This window comes from Phyllobates terribilis, unplaced genomic scaffold (genome assembly GCF_046119375.1).
Source record: "Phyllobates terribilis strain yellow unplaced genomic scaffold, ASM4611937v1 Scaffold_7131__1_contigs__length_39778, whole genome shotgun sequence".
NCBI lineage: Eukaryota > Metazoa > Chordata > Amphibia > Anura > Dendrobatidae > Phyllobates > Phyllobates terribilis.
This window is the reverse complement of record NW_027369872.1, coordinates 14637-39779: the sequence shown is the minus strand read 5'-3', so window position 1 is coordinate 39779 and position 25143 is coordinate 14637. Positions and strand designations below refer to the sequence as shown.

At 40.6% G+C, this 25143-nt stretch overlaps 1 protein-coding gene across 1 annotated transcript; it reads right to left on the bottom strand.

The window, feature by feature from the left end:
- Positions 1 to 7301: 7301 nt before the first annotated feature.
- On the bottom strand, positions 7302 to 8789 carry LOC141251490 (uncharacterized). Its single transcript, XM_073670343.1, is given in 5 exon segments — positions 7302 to 7313; positions 7400 to 7452; positions 7455 to 7494; positions 7583 to 7682; positions 8314 to 8789. Coding segments are annotated over 5 exon segments (681 nt in total).
- Positions 8790 to 25143: the final 16354 nt, after the last annotated feature.

Here is a 25143-nt window from a genome sequence, read left to right as displayed (position 1 = left end):
CATTTGTATTGATTCCCACTCTCTAGTCTGAATCATGGGAAACAACAAAAACGTTTTCAACCTAGGAATCTCTTTAGTTAAACCTCATATCTTAGCTGAGGGTGAACTAGACTAGTGGCTCACTATGACTAGAAACTATATCCAACAAACTTACTATCAATGTTGGAGAATCATTGACAAAGGTGAAGAAACTCTCAAGGATGAAACAAACACATACAAATGGGGACAAATGGAGTATGCTAAACTTGAGAAGAATGCCAAAGCGAAGCAACTCATTCTAAATTCTCTCTGGCGCAAGGACATCGACAAGATCATGTTACTACCCACAACGAAGCTCATGTGGAACGCTATCATAGATATACACAACGACAGTGAGGATATGAAGAACAATCGTCAATTTGAGCTCAATAGGGACTTCCATTCTTTTAAATTGGGTGAAAACGAGTCTGTTTTAGACTATCATTCTAGATTCCAGGTACTATGTGACAAGGTGTCCTCCGCAGGACTGAAGATACAACCCTAGGAACTCTCTTTAGCTTTTATCCATGGAGTTAACGCCAAATTTAATACTACTAAATGTATAATGGTAATGACAAAAGAAACGAAAGAATTGAATGTATTTGTACTTGCTGGAAAATTAAGAATACAAGAGGTCGAGGATCAAAAGGAGTCGCTAGCATTGAATGAATCCCAAGGAGTAGCTCTCAAGGTCTCCCGTATTCTTCAAAAGGTCAAAGGTAACGATGAAATAAACATTGAAAAGACCAATAAATAGCTATGATGACCAAACTCGTTAGAAGGTTCCTTAAGAAGAAGAACGACTTACCAACAAAAGATTACAAGCCAACAAACCTCAAGAACATCACATGTTACAACTGCTCAGGTAAAGGACATCTTTCCAAGGATTGCACAAGTGCAAAGGTGGAAGATAAAGAGGAACAAAGGGTATCTAAAACACCACCTAGAAAAGCATTTGTCACCTTATGAGATGATTTGGATGAGGTGGACGGTTGGAGAAGGACCAGAGAAATGTTTATTCATCAATGAAGATCCAGCTCCTGGATCTGACTTTGAGGTAATTCTTCTTGAACCTAAACTATCCTATACACCCTTTCTCTCCTTATCTGAGGGTGTACTCAATCAAGCGAGTCTATTTGAAGACAATCTTGATTTGAGCGATTCTGATTCCTCACAGTCTGTTATGACTATATCTGAGAAATCAATCAATCAAGCATGTCTTGAGAAAGACAAGCTTGACTCGAGCGAGTCTTTTAAGACTCATCATGTATTTACTAGACCCTTAAAAGCCAAGCAAGGACAAGCGAAAGCACAACGACTGTTACCTTTCATAGGAAAACCTCAACATGTTCTAGATCTGATCGTTGATATCTCTTTTGAGCGAGTTCCTAGAGTTGTGAAGATGAAAGTTCTACCTTCCAGTTCTGGAGTCGCGAGCTCTAAAGTTCCTAAGAAGTCAATACTTCGTTGGAACCAAAAAGCTTGATTCTATCTTGCAGGTTGGAATGAAAAGTAGAATGCACATAAGCATATCTTAAGCTACTCTCATTTCACAAATAAGCAGAAGTTTTTCTATCTCTTTCAGGGCTGAACCGAAGATTTCAAGCATGTTTAAATGACTAATACACATCTCTTTAACTCTTATGTTACAGGGGATGTACACCAATATGGTAACATTTAGCTTTAATCAAGCCGAGTCACATTCATGAAACAAGCTACATATATCTTTCAAGCGAGACTCAGATATGTTCAAGCGAGTCTTTAAGGACTTCAAGCGATTCTTTATTCAACTCGCTGGACTATATCTTATACTAAGATCAAATGGCAACACCATATCTTTTCTAAGGCACTTTGCTTGGATAACTTTCTATGCCTTGGACTTTAGCTGCTTAATTCCTATCAATTAGACCATTCGTCCACTCGTTGTAAGTTCTTTCTAATTGGCTAAGTCTTTACATACTATTTTGTCACTGAGAACTTAAGTTGAGGTGCGCTTTCATGTCTTTTCTTGTTAACATGCTTCGTCTGAACAAGAACTGACTAGCTTGATATGTATATTGATGCAAACATTATACTATTTTCTGTATTACTGCATGATCTTCTTTACCTTATGAATAGAGAATGGTGATCGTCTTATTGCCTTATTACATTCCCAAGAAATGATCCATCCTACGATGTCCCTTGGCTTACTTTAATTATATACTTCCTGATTCCTGAATACCCCCTCTACAGGACATATTCATTATTGTGACAAATAGGCAGTATCACATCTATATGCACATGTTGAATACATGAAATATCTGAGTGTGAGTGACCCCCTTAAATGTGCATTAAATCCCCTTAGTTGCTCTTTGATATTCATGTACAATACTGTATCACATCTCAAGTGTGATCGTACTTCTTTCGGTATAAGTAACTAAGCACCAATTGATCAAGCGAGTGAAGAATCAACTACCTTGAAGCCAAGAAAAACATTCTAAAATCAAGTGCAATCAGGCGAGGTGAAAGCTGAAGTCAATACATAACAACGGTGATCAGAAAATCATGTCCAGTCTTGCTTCAATGATAAGAAGCTCGAGACCAGTGCCAAGCTACTCTTTATCCTGTGGAACTGAGACAAGCGAACCCACTCAAAGAAGAATTTGAATTCTTTTGGTAATAGCTGGTGAACATACTATGAAAGAAGGTGATTCGAATTGATACTCTTACTTGCTTTCTGACTATTCCTTGCGTGACTATTTGATAGAATTGCTAGAATTCCAACTACAAAAGGTGTGAGGATTATTATATATATATAGTATGCCTTTGATTGACTATAGTGTTGTGAATGCTTCTTGGTTACAGTCTTTCTTACTTGCTCTTTGAATGATCTTGCATGTTTCTGAGTTAAGCATGACTGAGTAGCTCCCTTTTAGTTCCCTTTGATGAATTAACTCTGTCTTTTCGATGATGAAGAAGTAAACGTTTTGGGAAGGTGAAGGATTGAGGTAGAATTCTCTTTCCAGCGTCGATATTGGTAATAATTTAGACCGGCTTGGTCTAAGGGGGAATAAAGGTAGACTTGCTAAGTGTTTTTAGCAAGATATTGAGCTAATTTATTATATCTGAAAGTATTCGATCAAGCATCATTTCATATCTTAATCTTAACTGAGTACGTTTTGAAAAATTATGTGCTTACACCGTTTAAGTGTTTGTCATCATCAAAAGGAGAATTTTTTTTAGTTTAAGCTTGAGTAGGTTAAACGTTCCGCTTATTTGATGATGATAAACATAGCATTTTATGTCCTTTGTGTGTGATAAGCTTTTCGAGAATAGCTCGAGGAGTTAGGAGAGTAGCTTTGACACAAGCAGACAAGCTAGAGACTAGATTTGAGCCTAGAGGGGAAAGCGAGTCTCGCCAAGGCAGTAATGAAGAAATAAAGAACGAAGAAAATAAAAACCCAAGTAGTGAGTTGTGAAGACCAAAGGACTAGTTGAGCGAAGAGAGTTGTTGCGAGCTAGTGGATCGTGATTCAAACACAGAGAGAGTGTACAAGTAATCAAGTGCCAAAGAGAGTGTCCTACGGAGGAATCCTACACCAACGCGTAGAAGATTCAAGCGCAGTGAAGGGAAGGACAAGAAGCTAACGACAGGACAATGTGTTTCTACCTTTGGATAGTGATGAACGAGGATCACTAAGTTGGATGAATTAGAGAAGCGTAAGTGGTGTGGAGAGGATTGCCAACGTTGAAAAAACGGTTACTCAAGAGAAGAAGCACATATGCGTGTGGACTTGTTGATGCGCTCCATGAGGAGATCGGTCACACAGATTGCCAATAAGGACTTCTTCATTACCATAGATTATAGGATTTGGTTTACTTGGAGAAATAGTTTAAAATGCTATAAATATGTGCAATAGGTGATGTTAGGCACACGAGAGCTGAAGAAGCATAGAGAGCTAAATGCTTTAGAGAGAAAGCTAGAGAGCTGAGTCACTAGTACAAAAAACCAATTTTACACCGGATTTATTTTAGCTTATACACCGGTTAATAACTGTTGTACAACCCTCTGATGTATAAAGTCGATGTCGCATATATCCGGTGTATAATCTGCCGCCCAACTTTGGTCCATTTCCTATACGCTCAATGTATAAGGTATTTATACACATGTAAAAGATACAATTAACCCGTGTATAAAGTAATATAAACACATGTATAATGTATTTTTCCCCATCTACCCCATGTTTATACACCACATTACAACCGATGTCTAAAATCATAATTTGCATGTAAAAGGTGAAATTGATAGGTTGACTAACCGGTGTATATAGTAATATAAACACATGTATAATGTATTGTCACCCATGTACTCCATGTTTATACACCACATTGCAACCGATGTCTAAAATCATAAGTCACATGTAAAAGGTGAAATTAGTAGGTTGATTAACCGGTGTAAAATATATAAAACCCATGTATATTCTTGTATGGCGCCAACCAATTTCCTAATTAAATACCATAAACCTGTTATATACCAGAATCATTGCAATTAACCCAGCATCACATATATAGATTAAAACATTGATTCTTACATTGTACAATAACCAGAATCATTCCAAACACTTAATGTTTCGAGTGAAATTTAATTTAACTAGGTGAGGCGCGGGCGCAAGCGCCCGCGTGTTGTTCGATGACAAATTACTTCCACTCTGGCCTATCTGCTCTTGACTTCCCTTTTCAGCTTCACCAACTGGATCATTGGGTTATGAGGTGGCACTGAGAATTGCATTTCTTGATTCCTCAGCATCTGCAATTGTGACCTTAGCTACATCTGTATCAGCAGCTGCCCTTGATTCCAGTACCTCTTCCTCAAAAGCATCCCTTACCCACTCAATAAACTTGTCATCCTCTTCTGGAAAGAAATGGTTCACATAAAATCAATTACATCAATCAGTAAAACAATTCCATGTAAACATATCCTTGTTGAATTTAGTTCAACAAAATCCATTAGATAATAAAATAAACCAGAAGGAAATATTTATGCATAAAACAGTCCGCAGACATGCCTTGCTTTTTTAATTTCTCGGTTCTGATAGACCTCAATTGTTGGTGAAGCAAGACGCTTTTGATTAGAATAGCCAATCATCGAATTTAGATCCGCAAGGGCTTTCTCAGCAGCCTATGAAGACAAAATATGAACTTAGAAGTAAGATTCGTGTTATGATCACTTAGATACTACAAGTGCAAGTATGCCACTACCTGAGCTTTTGCCTCATCCCATGTTAATCCACTTCCCCTACAAAACACCCCGTCCATCTATTTCTACCTACAAAGCATTACCATAACTAGTTAGCAAACTAATGTAAATTACTGAAAAGGATATAAAGGCTTTTGAAATGAATTAATGTATAGTGAAATACACTAACCTGAGCAGCGTAAAATTCATCTTTATGTAACGAGTAAAACATCGTTCCGTCGTGTTTTGTGCTGTTTGTTTGCCTAAACGTAGTAGGTCTCCATAAGTTTTCAGTATTCATACGGATAAGCCTTCATATCTAGGTTAGAGTTCATTCATCCTCTTGAATTATGGTATGATCAGAAATAAAGAGAGGGGAAAGAAGGGTGGGAGAAGCTCTTACAATCCTTCCGTCGTGTCAAATCCGGTCAGGGGCAATGCTGCAAGGTGAGGCCGCGGTAGGAAAGGGCGTCGCCGATGAGGATAGATTGTGCGACGACGATGACAGAGATGGTTTTCACAAAGGCTGTGGTTTAGGAGAATGGTAACTGGGTTTTATTTTTAAAACCAGTTAGTGTACTACAAATTCTTAGATACTAAAGATGAAGTTCTTATTTTTGTTGGAAACGAAAAGTTCTTACTTTTGGAGATTCCTGAAACGCGCAACAAGATACTGCTTGGACGCGTCGATTAGTGGCTGAATAACTGTAAGAGTTGAAGGAATCTCAATATAGAAGAGTGCCGATTCTAGTGACATGGGCATTTCTAACAGCAACCCGATGCAGTGTTTGACACAAGACTTAACCCCAAACTTGTCAGCAGCCATTAACACATCCACCAAATCGGAGCATGTAGTTGCAGACAGAGTATTTGTGTACATAAACTTCAGAAGGTCCATTAAAGTTGTCTCTTCTGACCACCATGGTAATGATACAAAGTTAAAAAACTTATTGTGAACATAGAAAATTGCAGGGTTTATGGGAGTATAGGTGTATAACGGATGAATAAATTCTCAAGATGGCTTCTTTCTGTTGTGATTCAGACATCCCATGCTTGAACAACTGTTCATTAGAAGGTCACATATAAATTATTGCATAAAAGAAGATAGAGGATGAACTGAACAAAAAAAATTAAGTATTACCTTGTAGAAAAAGGGCTTTTTGCGGCTAGTAGAAGAGAACTCAAATACAAAGTTTTCAGTTGGAATTCAGCACAAGAATCTGAAGCATTAGTCTGAGTCAGAGGAGGTGAACTAATGAACGGATACTTAGATTTTTTTATTTCGGGAGATGAAGAAAAATCGTCTGGTGTAATCTGAATGTGGAGGAGCCGATCGGAAAAATCAGGGTCGTTGAAAGCAAACTCGAAACCCTCACTACTTGACTCTTCTTCCATGTTTGATATGAACTCGGAACACTCAAATAGTCAAATGACACCAGACTGGTAAGGCCAACCTATAAATTCAGAGGATTCGAATATATTAAACAAATAAATATATTAAACAACTCCGATGATAAATAAAAAATCTTCACCATCAGAGGCTGTGGTTTAGGAGAATGGTAACTGGGTTTTATTTTTAAGGCTGTGATCACTTAGACACTACAAATCCTTTAAACACAAATCTAGAGCTTTTGAATCTAATTCATCACCTTTCCAATTGCGATAATAATTCTGCACATGAGTAAAACATCGTTCTTCAGAACAAGCTGTGACAACAAATCATGATCTTTAGTGTATAATAACTTACAAATACTTTGAGCTGTTGTAGATTAGGGGCACTAATAACGAGATTAGCAACTACCAGTATCTCGTTTACATCTTGAAAATCCACGTGATCTAAATGAATGACTTTGAGGTGATGAAACGCCCATGAATATTGACAGTCTTTGATGCATAAGCTCAAATACGAAATATACACAAAATGAAGAAAGATATATAAGAAATGAAATTGTCAACATTACCAGAATACAATTTGAAAGGTATACCTTTGTGAAGTAGAGGGAACCATTCAGCTTTTGAAGATTAGTAAAACCAGCAAAGGAGGCGGCATAATCACAAACCGAACTTTTTAGTTCTTGATCTTACAAAGCAAAATGTGCATAGAAAATTAGAACACAACCAACATATATGATTTAAACAAGATGCAACGGTAAAAAATAGTATTACCTGCACAAAACCGGTTTCACCCGTCCATCTCTCATCTGGGTGCGATAATACAAAATTATCTTAATACCCGAAGATTCCCAATCTTTGAATCTATCCTATTACAGAAAATCAGGTAGAACAAAAAAGTCAGTAAAGATTCAAATATAGATTAGAATTTATATGTTTGCAAGATATCTGCATCACCTGGTAAGCCATTCTCTTGAGATTTTTAGCTCCGTAATAAAGCCTTACATCAGACCTCTTATCAGCATCAAACCCAGATTCAATGAGAGATCTGATTGGACTGCAACTTGCAAACAACAGTGAAAGAAGATAAGTAATCTCATTACCATTCTTTGATCAAATGATCAGGAAGTAGAGAGGAGATTATTGATATAATGTATGTGGCATACACAACTAACACTAACCATTGGAGGTGAAAAAGGGTCACTCTACCTAAATACTCACCAATCTGATCTGATCAAGCTTGGAGCTTTTGGGAATAAGGGTAATTTCATTTTGATCTGAGGTTTGATGTGCACGGCATAAACATTCAATCATAAGATATTACATCAAGATTATTGCTACATTAACAGTGAAATCAAATATGCAAAAGCCTTGTACACCCATGTTTCAGTTCTAATTTCCTTTAGAACAGCCATTGCTAGATGACTAGTTAGTAGATTATTTATTTGTACGAGAGAACAGTTCATTTCTTGGCCATAATCCTTGCAATTTTCAAAGTATACAGTCTAGCAATTCAGATGATTTCCAATCAAGCAAGCATAAATAAGCTACTGAAAAAGTGGATTAAACTAGAAACAAAAACGACAAACCTGATTCCGGATTCAGATGATTTCCAATCAAGCAAACATCAATAAGCTACCGAAAAAGTGGATTAATCAAGGATGTAACTAGAAACAAAAATGACAAACCTGATCCCAGATCCGGTGGCAAAAATCAATACCGATGGAAATTCCTCAACAGGAGAAATCCGATCAACATCGAATCCGTGCCCTAAAACAACGCTCAATTCAACGGAATCCCCCCTCCTCAATCCGCAGATTAGTTCGGCAGTGGAACCATCGAAAGTCTTCAAAAGGAAGTCAAATTCTCCGTTGGCGGCCGCGCGTGAAGGCGGAGAAGCGATAGCATAGAACGCCGCCCTGGAGGTGCCAGGGACACGCAACTGCACGTACTGACCAACGCGCGTATAGGACGTGGCCAGTTCTGGGGCGTCAGACACGTCGATTGTAACGTGGAAGAGGGATTTGGCGGCTCGGCTTACGAGCGTGATAGGGGCGGGGGTCCAGGCTGTGTCCGGGCGAACGGCGGCGGTTGCAGAGGCGGAAAAGAGGCGGCGACTGTTAGCGAGGGATAGGGAGGAGGCTAAGCGGCGTAGGATTGACATGGAAGGAGGCTGCGGTGGTCATGAGGTTCAGAGAGAGTATCTGGCATACTATACTTGTTCAACAACGAAAGAAGAGCTTTTTGGTGAAATGAAGTACGAGCGCGCGCGATGGCAAGTTTTTGGTGAAAAAGCAGGGCGCGTAGATTAAATTTTTTGGGCTAAAATGAAGTATCTACTATATACATCAGTTTTATAATAAGTCTGATGTATATACTCGTGCTTAACACACCAACCTCGTATAAACTATATACATGGGTCAATAAACGTATTTTACACCGGGCGTGTATATCTTTATACATGTGTTACAAAAATATATGATGTATATAGTCTATACATCGGTTATTTACTTTGCCGCCTCCTATACTATACATTTACAACAACCAAAACACATGTATAACAAAAATATGTAGACATTTTACACCATGATATGTACGCCCGGTGTATATCAAGTGATGTAAAAAGGTTTTTTTGTACTAGTGCTTGGGGAAAAAACTCACTTTCTAAGAGGAGAAAGCAAGAGAGAATTGGTAAGAGTCATAGATAGAGGAAAGCTACTCTTAGCCAAGGTCACTAGAGGTTAGTGTGTGGTCTAAATCATCTGGAGAGTAGAGAGGATCACTTGTATTGAGCTGAATGTAGATTTTGTTGAGATAGAGTGTTACAAATCATTGTAATTACTTCTGATTAATATAATCTAATTAGTGGTGAGTTTTATCCGGAGCTTAGTAGAAGCTTAGGGTTATCACCTTGGGGAAAATCTTGCATTTGAGCCGAACTTATCGTCTAACAATTTTATGTTCAAATTATTGTAGCTAAACTCCTCTTCCGTAACTCTAACACACTAGCTTACTATCTTGTTGTGTTTATCTTGGAGTTTAGATTAGCTTAAACGTGTTTTCAACCTTTGTATCTTCAAAACACTTAAGCGAGTTGATCGAGCTACTCTTTAATAAGTGTTAGCCGATCAACTTGATCCATTATTAACAAAGGTCAATAACCTGCATAATTAGAGAACTAGAACCTTTGAGGAAAGCATTCATGTTGTATTTGATGAGTCGTCTCCCTAAGCTCTCTACCTCAAGATCCATTTCCTAATACAACTGCTCAAGAAACTCCAAAGGAAGCCAGTCCCCCAAACCTTAATCCTCAAGCCCTAGGCTTTACCCCCTCACTCAGTTCCCTTGACCGCTGACACTGGAAGCGACAGTGATGAACCAGAAGGTACTTTTGACTCTCTTACAGAAACCCCTTCTACCTCAATTGCACCTCTAGCTTGAACCTTTCAACAAAGGAAAGATCATCCTCCTACAAATATCCTAACCCCTTTAGACACTGACGTTCGTACCCATCCCTTTGCGACAAATCTATGTGGCTTCAGTGCCTTTGTTTCTCTCCTTGAACCCAAGAACATCAAATAGGCCATTCTTTATCCTGATTGAGTTGTTCCTATGCAAGAAAAGCTTCATGAATTTGAATGAAATAAGGTCTGGCGGCTCGTTCCCAATTCCTCTGACCGAACCATCATCGGAACTCGTTGGATCTTCTAGAACAAGTTAGATGATTCAGGTGCTGTGATAAGGAACAAAGCTAGACTAGTTGCTCAGGGGTACAACCAAAAAGAAGGGATTGATTATGATGAGAGCTATGCATCATCAGCCTGACTTGAAGCTATTCGTCTCTTAATAGCCTTTGTTTTGGAAAAGGGCTTTTAGCTATTTCAGATGGACATCAAGACTTCATTTCTTAGTGGTCACGTAAATGAGGAAGTGTACGTTAAACAAACCCCTGGCGTTGAAGATCATGAACATCCAGATCATGTCTTCTTCCTAGATAAAGCGTTGTATGACCTAAAGAAAGCTCCAAGGGCCTGGTACGATTATCTCTCTGAGTACCTTCTAGCCAATAACTATCGAAGGAGGAAAATAGACAAGACGCTATTTATTCAAAAACTTGGAAATGACATCCTAGTTGTTCAAGTATATGTAGATGACATCATATTTGGTGCCATTAACATGTCGTTGGTAGAGTTCAACATGAGCATGATAGGGGAACTAAACTTCAACATGAGCATGATAGGGGAACTAAACTTCTTTCTTGGTCTACAAGTGATGAAAGTGGATGAAGGGATACAGATTCATCAACAAAAATACTTAAGAGAGATCTTAAAGAAGTATGATATGGAATCTTGCAAGGCCTTGCACACTCCAGTATCCACATGGACTAAGTTAGACACTAACCTGAATGACCCCTCAACTAATGAGACCACTTATAGAGGAATGGTGAGTTCCCTTATATACTTTACTGCCTCCAGACCAGATATTGTATTCGTTGTGAGCCTCTGCCCTAGATTCCAATACGGTCCAAGAGAATCACATTCTCCAACATCAAGCAAGTATTTCACTATTTGAAAGGGATTGATAATCTTTGTCTATGGTATCCCAAGTACTATGATTTAACTCTTGTTGAATATACAAATGCTGATTACTTGGATGATCAAAAATCACCTCTGGAATGGCTCAATTCTTAGGCCCTTGCCATATATCTTGTGACCCCAAGAAGCAAAACTCCATCACCCTCTCAACCACTAAAGTAGAATACATAGCCGCTGCATCGTGTTGCACTCAACTTCTATGGATAAAGCAGCAACTCTCAGGCTTTAACATCTCAATAAGCACCCTCAAAATACGGTGTGATAATACCAGCCGCAATCAACATCTCCAATAACCATGTGCATCACTCGCGGACAAAACACATTGACATTCATCATCACTTTCTCTATGATCATGTGGAAGAAGAACATTGAGCTCACTCACTGTCGGACTGAGGATCAAATAGCTGATATTTTCACCAAGGCTCTGAACAAGGACATATTTATCAACCTAAGGCTTCTCTTGGTAATGATTCCCTTCAATTGAGCATCCCCCTTCTTATAAGTTTCCTCTGCATTGACTATGAATGATCTACTATCTTTAAATTTGGGAATTTAGGACTTACATGCTTATCTACAAACTGTTCCCTTTGGGGTGTTAGGCTCTAGCAAGCTATATGTGATGCAATTAGAAAGGCCTTGTTAATTACTCTTTTGCTTGGCACCGTTGCTTGATGATTTGTGTACCTTTGCATACTCTCTCTTTCAAGCCAGGAAAAATAAGCACGATGATCACTTCTTAACCATATCAAACAGCCCCTAGGCATCATTTGTGTTTATAAGCTAGTCCCTTTGCCCGATATATGTGTTCCATTCCCTATGACCAATAGCCCGCATATGGGAATATTCACTTAGATAACAAATGGCCTTCCCTGATTTGAATTGTATATGCATATGTGATAGGCGATATCTTTCATAGCGCATCTAATGGTCGTTAGTGTCATTTATAGGTGATTTGGCAATGTTATAGAGTATATTACTGTAATCCGGACCTCGAAGAGCAAATGCATTATTTATGAGGATTACAAACATTAGAGAGAACATGATAATAAGATTTCCAAAGGGCATGAGAAGATGCAGCCACGCCAAGCCACAGAAGCCTGGGCACGACTTTACCCATGGCCAGTGCCACTACGCCCATGCATGCCAGTAAAATGGTCAAGATTACCCAGGCACGAGCGCGCCACTGTTGGGTGCGACCGCGACATTGCGAGGCCGTGGCTCTATTTTGGGCTTTCCTACGGGATTCACTTTGAGCCTTTTGTTCCTTTATGATGGAGCTTCAGGATGGGCTTATTAGCATTAGTTTCTTTATGTTTTAGGAGAATAAACAGGGTTTCTAGGACATTGCCTCCATATCCTTCATTATTTTTTCTAATTTAAGTTGTTTAGAGAACTATGTCAAGTTGAAGCCTTCTGATGATTCATTTGTAAGACTTCTACTTTGGTTCTTATTCATATTGGTTTATTTCATCTCTCTTGTACCTAATTGTTTTATTGGATTTGATTTATCTGTCCGGCCTGATCATCTAGGTAGAAGAGATCTATTCATATTGCTAGAATTTGACTTCTCCGAGTTGGAGAGTCCAATCTTTATGTAGCAAATCAATACATGACCTAGTTAGGATTATTATTGTGGAGAGAGCTGATTGTGTGTTAAATATCGGCTTAAGTCAATGGTACTGCATACACCTATCTATTCCTGAGTTCATTTCTGTCTGATTATTAAATCTTGATAGTTTCAGGGTTGTAGTTGAGTAAGGGTTATTAGGAATAGTTTGACTATTGACTTAAATCTACAATAGTAAACTAACTAATTTGATCAACAAGTATTCACACAACGGATAGATTGCTTGATGATACTTGACTTTTGAATATGGTACTATCAAGATTTGATTGATGTTACTTGACTTTTAAGTTAATAGTCCAAAGGAGGTACAATAACCGCCAAGGTCTATTGAGTGAGATAGGGAGCTGTAAGCTCTCGAAGTGTTTGGGCAACCATGTTCTCAAGAACGATATCGTGCAGGAAGCTCATAGGTTACTGTGAAATGTCCATTTGATTTCTGGATCAGGGTCAAACAAATCGGAATCAGTAGTACGGATGGAGACCATAAGATAGATCCACACCAAGGTTAATCACACAAAAAGTATTAAACATAAAGTTTTGCCTGCCCTAAAACGATGCCAAATTTGACTAGGCTAAAGTTGTAACCTAAGTCAAAGAATTATGAAACTCTCACTATCAAGTATGGTGGAAGTAGGGATCATACCCAAGGAAGATAAGTTTTTCGTCTAATAACTATGAATGATTAACAAGTAACGATTTTTTTTGGGGGTCGGGGGGGTTGTAAGTGACCAAAGCATGCAAAACAAGTAGTATGAAATGGATTGACTTACAACATTGACTCCTCAAATCTCGGCATACATATAGTCAATAGATTGTAGATTCCTAAGACCCTATGCTCATACACCCAATAAGTTATCCTAATCGTTGTTCAAAGAAAGCAACTAGTCGAAATCGTCCTAGAAACCCTAATTATGCTATAACGAAAGAAATTCCAAGATTCAGTAACACAATGGAATTACAATCAAGTAGATAGGTTCATGAAATATCATACACAAATTGTCGGATACTTGACACGAATTTGATAAATCTACACAAGATGGGCCAGCTTCATTAAGGGGTAGTTTAGTCATTAGTTTTCTTCTCCCTTCTATTTAACCTAGCTTGTAAACACATTTGAGTTTCTATGTTGAATTTTAGAGAACAAAAGTTGAGAATACTCCATTACTTCTCTTATATGCGTCAACTTGAATTAATTGGTAGAGCTTGCTCCTTCTCAGTTCAAGACCCTTAGTTTGGTAGAGCTTTCTCCCCTCCTAAGGTTTCACTATACGTACACCACATACTACCTTCACCTACCATTCACCACAACCACGACAGAACCACCTCCCTTCCGCCACCACTTCCGCCAGCAACAACCCTTCCGCCATCTCACCAACTCAAGGATAGATCCGCCCCACTAAAGATTTAAGAGATTATTTGGGACACTTTGAGGCCTTCTTGAAGCAAGGTCACACCAACTAGCATCAGAGCCTCGAATCTGTAAGTCGTGTCGATCCTTGCTTATCACACCACTATTTTCGTGTCAAAAATCCCCCCAAACAAAAATTCCAATTTAAAAAATCTGTATTTGCTATTTAATAGAATTATTCAAACCGAAAATCTACAAACAAAAAAATCTGCATTCCTCAAAAACAAACATTGTCTGCATTCATTATTGTTTGTTGACTCCATATCCCTAAGCACACTCTGATTGCTATTATTGCATTGATAACTTAGTGATGAATTTTCGGTTGAATTGCATGATTATAGGTTCAATTGCTTGCTTGACTTGTTTTCCATTCATCTACATATTCTTCAATCTCATTCTTTTTCCTACTTGACTCAATTGAGTGTTGTTTTGCTTCTAGTCGTTTGGTTCAGTTAAGTGTGCAATATCCTTGATCAAAAAAACGGACATGGTGTGTGCTTTCCGGCGATAGGAGAATCTAGGGTTCTTGAGAAGTTGTTGTGTAATTCCACAAAATATAAAAATAATAATAAAAATACATATTTTGTTAGAAAAGGTTGATCTTGAGATTATTGTTATTAAAAAAGCCAGATCTGATTTGTATTACCCGTTAAATTTAATTCAAAAAAATATAGGACAAAGTTGTTGTGATTTGGTTGTTAACATATTGTAGCCAGCCAAGGAGAGCCCAGACACCACGCAAGCGTCGCCCATCCAGCACACAAGCGTCGCTCAATACACGCCCAGGCAGCGCCCAAGACACGCCCATGCCGCGCGCTTCAATTCAGGGCTGCGCCTGTTTATACGTCGGGTGCCCAAGGTCTGGGTTATTTACTTCCAGTTTTGCACATACACACCGGTTAAACCAGACCCAGGTTATTGTCCACACAATCACATATACACCAGTTTACTCCAGAAATCGGGTTCATTGGGATATTTTGGTTTGGGTTATTTTTTAATAATAATTAATTTGGCTTCGTTCTCTGCATTAGCTTTCACAGTTACTTTCTCACACTTGCCTTGAATTATCCACTTGTGTTGGTTCACAACTGCTTAGCTCGGACACCTAGATGGATGCCGAATTAAGTTATGTGCGAACCGTTTTTCCTGACGACTCAGCTGGGTTTCTGTAACGGTTTTAGAGTGCAGGTACCATTGAGAGAAAAGATGAAACTAGGTGGCATTTCGTGACACTTAGGGATGCATAGAAAAAATAAGGTAATCATTCCTTATCTGTATAACTGATTCATTGACCATCTTCTATATCTCTCCGTTGTCTTCGCTATTTTTTTCTTGTTGGCAAACAGGCTTATTTTCCTATTATTTTATCTACAGGTTATTTGCTAAATTATCGCTGTATTTTGTCATTGATGTGTGTTTATAATTAGCCTACCTGCCACCACGCATTTTCAGCCTTGCTTTTGTGATTGTGATAACTTGGTAGATCGACTTTTTTTTTCTATTGCTTGTTTTTTTTGTTCTTTTTCTCTGTTGGGGTTTTGGTTCTCTATACAGACATATGGATAGTATCGTATAACAAGGCGAACCTGCCAACAACGAGCAATCCCCACCATGAGTACACATCAACAACAGATTAATGGTCCATCACCCGACTTGGACGATAACAACACCAGTTCAGTCTTCAGCAGCATCATCCTCTTTATCAGCGACAACGCATGGTAACTCCTGAACCTTTCTACTTGTTTATAGATATCATACGCCACCCTCGATGGGACCCACCAACTCGACGAGTTCATATGACAGATTGGGTTCCACCTCCACGTCTGCCTCAGAATAAGTCTGCTTTATACGCTGCACATGGTTATCCACAACCACAGTCGGTTGCCGGTCCTCCACGAGTGCCGCGACGGAAACAACCACATACACCAGTTCACCATCAATGGTGGAAAGGCCATGCAATGAAGCAACATTTTGACGGCCCTCTACCGCAGCAACGACGGAAACACAAGGACTGTTTTATAGATAGTCAGCTAGTAGCTCGTCACTTCGACCTACATCCGGATTTGGCTATTCCCCTACACGTGTTGGACGTCTGCATTGGAGATATGCAGGAAAACTTCAAAGCTCAGGTTCTTACAAATAGAGTTTATTCATCGCAAGAAAAATCTACATGAGAAGTGCCTGAGGTACTTTCTCAATCCATTTCTTCTTCTATAGTTGTTTCTTCCTCTTCTTTGTTGTCACCGTTGGAGCATGTTGATATTTCAAAGGGTCTAACCCATTAGGTGTGAACAACACTGTGGAGGATGGCATTCATGTATCTCTTCCTTCTTTTTTGTATGTCGTTATTCCTTCTTCTACACTCCTATCACAATTGCAGCTTGCTGATGCTGCCTACGGTTCTGTCCATCTGGGTCAATACCATACCGTAGACTACCACCCTTCACATAGCACCTTTATTATTGCACAGACACCTGGTGGTGCCGACATTACAGGGAAGGCCTCTTGTCTTTGATTGCTTCCTTTTTGCCACTATTCTTGCAGAACCTGCACTACCTTTTTCTGTTGCTTCTTTTTTGTAGGTGACCATAGCTGCAATCCACATGCATGTCTACCAAGAAGTTGATGAGAGAGTGGACGCCCATGCTTACTATAGGGATGAGCCAGGGCGAGACATCTGGACCTCGCAACAACAAGGATTGAAGTCCCGTAGACTGTTGATTTCTATACAATGTCGGTGACAACTCTGTTGTTCGTCCATTCCTCCTAACGTCCACTCTACTACTCACTTGATACCTTCAGAGATACATATTGGACATGAGTTGAGCGGCGCAGTCCCTGTGCCTTCTATAAATACATCCTCAGATTCAGTAGATACATCCTCTACTTCCACTGCACCATCTTCTTCAACTTCAGCTGATACATATGATGACCCGACACCGATGACATTATGCGACCTTGACCAGGTGTTACCATCCTATCTTTTCATCGAAAAGGTGAACTAGGGACGCTTCTTAATTAAGTAAGGGAGGATGATGTGACCTAGCCTACCATGAAATATACTGATGAGGGATCCATTCTTCCAGAGTTACCTGATTCGGGATATCGATTGCTATTTGCCTAGTTATCAATATTTCTAATTTATCACATTAATTAGTATTTTCCTAAACATTATTTAATATCTATTTCCTATTGTTTTAAGATAGTTTATGGGCCTTGTCACACACATTATAGGCCGGCTTCATTAAGGGTAGTTTATTCATTAGTTTTCTTCTCCCTTCTATTTAACCTAGCTTGTAAACATACTTGAGTTTCTACGTTGAATTTTATAGAATAAAAGTTGAGAATATTCCATTGCTTCTCTTATTTGTGTCAATTTGAATTAATTGGTAGAGCTTGCTCCTTCTCAATTCAAGACCTTTAGTTTGGTAGAGCTTGCTCCCTTCGTAAGGTTTCAGTATCCATACTCCACCTACTACCTTCACCGGCCATTCACCACAACCACGGTCGAACCACCTCACTTCCTCTACCACTTCCGCCAACAATAACACCACCACCATTACCAGTGCTTCCTCCATCTCACTTCCTAAGACTTCACTATCCATACACCACCTACTACTTTCACCGACCATTCACCACAACAATGACCGAACCACCACCTTCTACTACCACTTCCGCCAGCAATAACAGCATTACTATTACCAACATTTCCGCCTTCTCACAACTCAAGGATAGATTCGCCTCACTATAGATTCAATAGATCATTCGGGACAATTTGAGGCCTTCTTCAAGCAAGGTCACATCACAAGTTTCAAAATAACCATATCGATACCAGTTATTAAGCCGGTATCCTTGTGTGTATTTATACTTCATTTAGAAGTCGCCCTTGTCCCTCTTGGTGAATCTTAAGTCCCAAGACAATCCTTCAAGCACCCTTCATATGTCTCCAACGCCATCAAATAATGTAGAAGAAGTAACCATCCTAAGACACTCATTTCTTTTACACTCCAATTCTTGCTCCGGCGCCCTCTCGGGTTTTCACCGGACACTCTCTATTCTTTTCAAGGCTCATCATCACTTACATCTCTCAAGTCCAAATATTTCCCGGCCTAGAGCCGCATGGACTACCTGCTTCTTACTCAAGTCTCCCTTTCGGGTTTTCTACTTATCCCAGGATTTGTATATATTTATTTTATTTTATTTTTTTATATATATTTGTTTTCGTTTTCAGCTTTATATTTTTTTCAATAAAACACTGAGATTACAAACTCCAACTTGAAATATTTCAGCAAAGTTTTGACAGACTCGATCTTAATAACAAACTAACAAACCCAAACACTCAACACAATACAGACTCGATAAATGACTAACAACATAAAACGACTATAAGAGCATAAAAATAACTCTAATTACCCTCCCCATACTTGAACAATGCATTGTCCTCAATGCAGCAAAACAGGACTCCATAGAAAAGGGAAGGGAAAGGAAACCTACTAGTACTGGCCTGGAGGAGGTAGAGGTGGGTGCTGGACCCAATACTGCCCCCACTGGCCCTGCTGATAGTCGTAAAACGCCTGCCAAAACCCATGAGCTCTGGTCTACTCCTCCGTAATCTCCCCCATGCATCGTCACACCACCTTAACCTCTTGGAAGAGATCCTACTGGTGCTGGTCAATAATCTGCACATGGAGCTCTATTCTTCCCATTCTCTCAGCTAAGGAGGAGATATGCTGGCGGGTCACCTCGTCGGACTGGTCAAGCCGCTGGAAAATGCGATCCACCATATCGTCAGAAGGTGGAGCGCTAGAGCTGGAAGTGCGGGCGACATGAGGCAGGTGTGGTGCTTGGCGGCACGGATGGGCGAGCGCGGGATGGTACTCATGCTGCTGTACGTCCGAAAGAATGTGGAATGTGTTAACCCGACCATACTGGATCGGGTGCCGGAGAACTATGCGAAGGGTGTTGCCCCTTCCGTACCTCCAATAGTACCCTCCTTCCGGGCGGACCTCGAGCAAGTTCTCCCTTAGTAGCCAGTTTTTATCGTATTTGAACGAGCCCCCCTTTGGCGTTTCTTGGCTTTCACGCGCCGACATCGACTCTATCTCGTCTACCGCGCTGACCAGAAGTGATATCATCCCGCCCATGGCGAGCTTGCCCCTCCCTGCATTTCGTTTTTAAGGCATATGCGGACGAAGAGGTTGGCCCAATCCGGGACCACATCACACTCCATCGCAAAGCAACGGAGGAACTGTACATGTAAGAGGAAGACCTTCTTAACCTCCCCTTACCCAAAGAAACACATGATCATCACCTTGTGAGCTAATCGGAGCGGTGGGTGGGGGATCCTGTAATTGTAGTCCCCGTTGGTCACGTACACACTCCCGGTCACATCAAACAAGAAAAACTCATGAGAGCGGCCCGGAGGTGGTTCGCACCAGTCGGGGGTACATTCCCTGGTGATTCCAAGTGCTGCGCGTATTTCGTTTGCCTCCATACTATGCGTCCTCCAATTTGCATAGACTTCTATGCCCTCAAGTACGTCTTCATTCACTCCCAAGAAGCGCACTTGTAATGACGCGAGGAATGTCCTCGTCAAATCGAGGTGTGTGGACGCGTTGAGGAAAATGAAGTTGCCCAAACCAGCCTTGGTCAGCATATTGTGCGTACATTCAAACAGTCCTAACTCTTGCAGTACCGGGATGTCAAAGAACTTAGTAGATACCACCTCCCTAGACTGAAAGTTTTCCATTCGTTGTTGTTGTTGGGGGCGTAAAGCGCGATCATTTTGGTGCCATAATTCAAATCTCAAAGGTCCACAACAACAAAGGCAACAATCCACACAATGTAGCAACAAATCCTAGCAGATATACTAAGTGGACATCACCACGAATTTAGACAAAGTCCCGACAAAAGAAGATTACCGGAGCTCAGTTCTCTGCAGAGGTTTTAACCGCGGGCGCGGTCGATCAATCCGCGGTTGCGGGTGTCACGGTGTTGATTTTCTGTAGAATCGTCAACCGCGAGCGAGGTAGGTGGTCCCGCGGTTGCGAGTCGCAGGTGTTGTCCTGGTTTCGGTGTTTCGCCGCCGGAATCGTCCCTCTAATCACCAAAGGATGGCGAAACACAAATTAAATCTTCAAAAGGATGTCTTGTTTGCTTGATTTTGGGATAGATTGCAAAGTTAGGGTTTGGGGATTTGTGAAGATTTGGGGATTTCAATGGGAAGAGGAAGAGGAATAATGGTGGATTTGGAGTTTGGAGATGTAAAGGAAGAGATTTAGAGGTGGAAGAAGGTGGATTGATGAAGATTTGGGGTGATTGAAGAATTTGGGGTGTTGTTCTTGAGGGTGTTCTTGAGGAGAGTTTGAAGGAGAGGAAAGGGAAGATAAGAATAGGGCTGGCCGAATTCTGTGGTATGGTTTTTGATTTTGTGATTTTTGTTGGTTTTTTGTCCTTTTCTTTCGTCGTCCGTATATAATTTATTTTCCCAAAGAAATTAACCGCGGCCATGGTAGTGGGGTCCGCGGTCGCGATTTTGCCTTCTGTGTTTCCCCTCTGTAGAGTGCTTAACCGCGGCCACGGTAAAGTGGCCCGCGATCGTGGTTCCCCCGCTGGTGGAATTTCACCATTTTTTCGAAACTGTAAAAAAATATTTTTTATATATATATAGTTTCCTTAGACACCCACCTTTTCCTCTCTTTTCATTTTTACTTGCCTGGTTTTTTTATTTTTGTTTTTTAAGATAAAGATGTAGGAAATTACCTCGGATTGCCTCCCGATCAGCGCCTTAGTTACCGTCGTGGCTCGACATAATTCCGCACTTCATTATCCATATGAACTCGATCCCTTTTGAATTTCAGGTTTTAGAATCAAATCCTTGGACCATCTACAAAAGGGCTTAGCTAAAAGAGTGTTCTCCTCTTTCATTCTCCACTTAGGTTTAGCCACCTTCTTCTTCTTTTTGCTCTTTGTAGGGGCATTTGATATATTCACCAAGGGTAGGTCCGGCGGCATAATGGTGGTGGGAACCTGCACAATAGGGGGAGCGGTTTCTCGCTCTCAACGGTTAATAACATGGGTCCACCGGCCAAAAGACTATCCGAAAACTCCGGAGAAGGTGCTGAAACCTCACATAACTCAGCAGAACAATTGACATCATGCTTACTAGAAGGAGCTAAGCTATTCTCCACCAAAGATGAATCAACCCCAAACACATCATAAACTGCTTGCACATTAGGGTCAATAACATTAATAGAGAATACTGAGTTATCCTTCGGGGAATGCTTCATATCATCAAATATATCAAATCTAACTACATCCCCGTCAAACTCAAGTGTCAGCGACCCACTTGCTAGATCTATCTTAGTATCAACTGCCATCATGAAGCGTCTACCCAGAAGGATAGGGGTAGCTTGATTGTCATGCTTCATATCTAGCATATAGAAATCAGTAGGGAAAATGAGACTATCTACCATTACTAAAACATGCTCGACTATCCCTTTCGGGTAAACCATTGAACTGTCATCTAGTTGAATCACAATCCCTGTTTCATTAAGGGTTTCCTAGGCCTAGCATTTTATATAATGTATAAGGCATAACATTAATAGAAGCACCTAAATCTAGCATGGCTCTATCAATCCTCTTCTCACCAATAGTATAGGGGATGCTAACCATACATGGGTCCGAGCACTTCTTAGCTACCTTCTGTTGGAAGGCCGCAATCACTCTCTCACTTACCTGCACCTTTTGCTTTCCCTTTAACTTTTGATTCCGCTTGATCGTGCACAGCTCCTTCAATAATTTCGCATACTTGGGAATACTTTTGACAACTTTAAGAAGAGGAATGTTTACCGCACATTTTCTAATTGTCTTGAATACCTCCTTGTCATTTACCGGTCTCCGCGTATCTTTTAACGCTTCTGGAAATGGTGCGGGAGGCTTCTCTGAGTATAGTGGAGGGAAGTTAGGCCTCACGTAATTCTCCCGTCGTAGCTTGAAGTCACCACGATCCTCATATTCTTCCTCCACTTCTGGCTCTTTCAGACTAATGTTGCTGTCAAGGCGTAAACCGCGGGCGCGGTTGTCAGACCCATGGTCGCGGTTAGTGTTGTCAGACGTCTCTGGAATACAGTGCTCAACACCGCGGTCGCGTCTCTCTAGACCGCGGTCGCGGTTGTCGGAACCACGCACGCGGTTATCAAGTCCGCGGTCACAGGATGTAGTTCCGGAATTTTCCGAAAAACAGACCCCATAACGGCGGTTGTGGGATCCTGTCCGCGGTCGCGGACTTCCGATAGTAGCTTCTTCTTTCCCGGAATTTTCAGCTTCCTCCAAAACTTTTCCACTTCGCAGAGTGATAGCACTTATGTTTTCTCTTGGATTTACCACAGTCTGCGACGGTAGCTTCCCTGAGCACTGTTGAGAGAAGTTATTGAATGCTTCCGCCAACTTTCGGAACTGCTTCTGTAAACTCTTGATACTCGACTCCGTGGCCTGAACATGTGCTGTGAAGTGCTTCGTCGACGATTACATCATCTCCTCCGTTAATGGCCCTTTGGGCTGCGGTTGATACAAGGCACGATAGTGGTTGTAGTTTTGATATTGATCCACCAACCAGATCGTTCCTCCTAAAGCCAGGATTATCGTTGCCTCGCTGATTATAATTATTTTGGTCATAGCGAGGCCAGGGAGGTCCGAAACCTCCCACCGTGTGAACTTCAGCAATCGTCGGATCCTGGAGTTGCAGGCACATATCAGTAGGGTGGCTTTCATCTGCGCATGTGCCGCAGAGTCGTGCTGGCTTCTGATTTCCAAGGGACATTCCCTTTATCAAACTTTTCAGCTCGGCGAATTCACTTTTCCATTCAGCCTCCCCGAAGCTTACAACATTAGCTCCTTTCTTCGTATAAGTCCTACCAAAACTCCTAGTCCCTTCAGCTATTTCATTTATTCGAACTTGGGCTTCTGCATGAGTCAAATTCAGCACACTACCATTGCATGCAGTGTCTACCAGCCTTCTCTCATGATCAAGTAACCCAGTATGAAGGTGGATCCCCAGGTCTTTCTCTTCGAACCCATGGAATGGGAATCTGACGCATAATCTTGCGAACCTCTCAACGTAGTCGTACAGTGATTCGTCATCATGTTTCTCTACCATGGCAATCGCTCTCTTCAAAGAAACTGCCTTCTTGGAAGGGAAATAGTTACTAAGGAACACCTTGTGTAGCTTCTCCCAAGTGTCAATACTCCCTGTAGGTAGCAAGTAGTACCATTGTTGCGCACTATCCTTCAGCGTAAGACCAAAAGCTCTCATCTTTATCTGTTCGTCTATGACGTTACTAGGCTTGCTGCAGCTGTAGATATCGTGAAACTCACTCAGATGCATGATCAGGTCTTCCCCAACCAAACTGTGAAATTTCGGTAGCAGATTGATGAACCTAGTTTTGAGCTTGAACGTGACCCCATCATTCAGGGCATGCAACGTTACTCCGAGGTGTTGTTGCGTCAGGTCTGGGTCCGTTAGTTGTCGCAGAGTTTGATTTCCAGCCATGTTTTCGATCACCAAGTCATGAATCCCTTGCCGCAAAGTCTGTAAATACGTCTGCTCTATCTCTGGATCAAAAGTCAACTAATCTGGATCAGTAGCGCGAGTGTGGACCATAAGATAGATCCACACTAGAGTTAGTTACACAAAAAGAAATAAACTGTAAAGTCTGGCTCCCCGGCAACGACGCCAAATTTGATGAGGCTAAAGTCGATGTGCCTATAAAAGAAACCCAACTCAGTATCCACTTAGTAAAGTGGGAAGTAGGTGTCGAATCCCTAGAGAGCATGAGTACAGTTTATCTCGATTAATGTAACTTAAGGTGTTACCAATGGGGGTGGGGTTTGTGATTTAATTGTAATTAGACTACTAATGCTAACAAGATAGCGCTGAGTTGTATGAATAATGATTGAAAATACTCACTTATCAAAAATCAGCACATTGGATAAACACATTGATCAACGAATCCTAATAACTTATGCTCATAAACACTCAATTGGTTGTCTTACTCTATGTTCTAAGATAGTAAATACTCCAAATAGTCCTAGAAATCCTTATTGTAATTTATAACCAAGGAAATCCCAAGATTCAATAACACAATAGCATTAAGATCAAAGATAAGTAGGTTCATGCAATACCATTGGCAATCGCCGATACTCGACAAGAATTCAGAATCTCTACCCTATAAACAATCACAAAATTTTCATGCAAACAGAATTCACTATCAAAGGTGAAGACTTTTCAAATAGAATTATCTAAACCTATCAATATGAACAATATCAATCAACCTAGATGAAAGCAATATCAATCAATTATATAATCAAGCACAAGAGATAATGAAACAATCCTCAATTGAATTAAAACATAAGTGTTTAGAAACTCACAATGTAATAATATCCCAGGCTTCAATCCTAAAAGTGAACAATGGAAAGCTTAGTTCATCATAATCTCTAAGAACAATGAAAAACTCTAAAGTTGAGGCAAGATGATAAAAAATGGGAGAGATCTCCCAATAAAACCTAGAAGCTATATATATGTCTTGGGAAATTAAGAAATAAAAGAAATAAAATTCAGAATTTAGTGGAAGAAAAAGATCTCGGATGGAAATTCCGAAACTCGGCCCGTTTAAGATTCTCTGCTGCCCGCGACAGCGGTTGCTCCACTCGCGGCCGTGGTTATGTCCTCTGCAGGATTTTCTTCACGCCGTTGGCCGCGACCGCGGTAGCTCTGTCCGCGGTCGTGGTTATCTTTGCAGCGTTTCCTTTCTCCAGTTCTTGTTCCGGGACGCGTTTTCCGACATTCTCGGGTCTTCAACCACGTCCATCTCCTCTTGGTATTTCATCG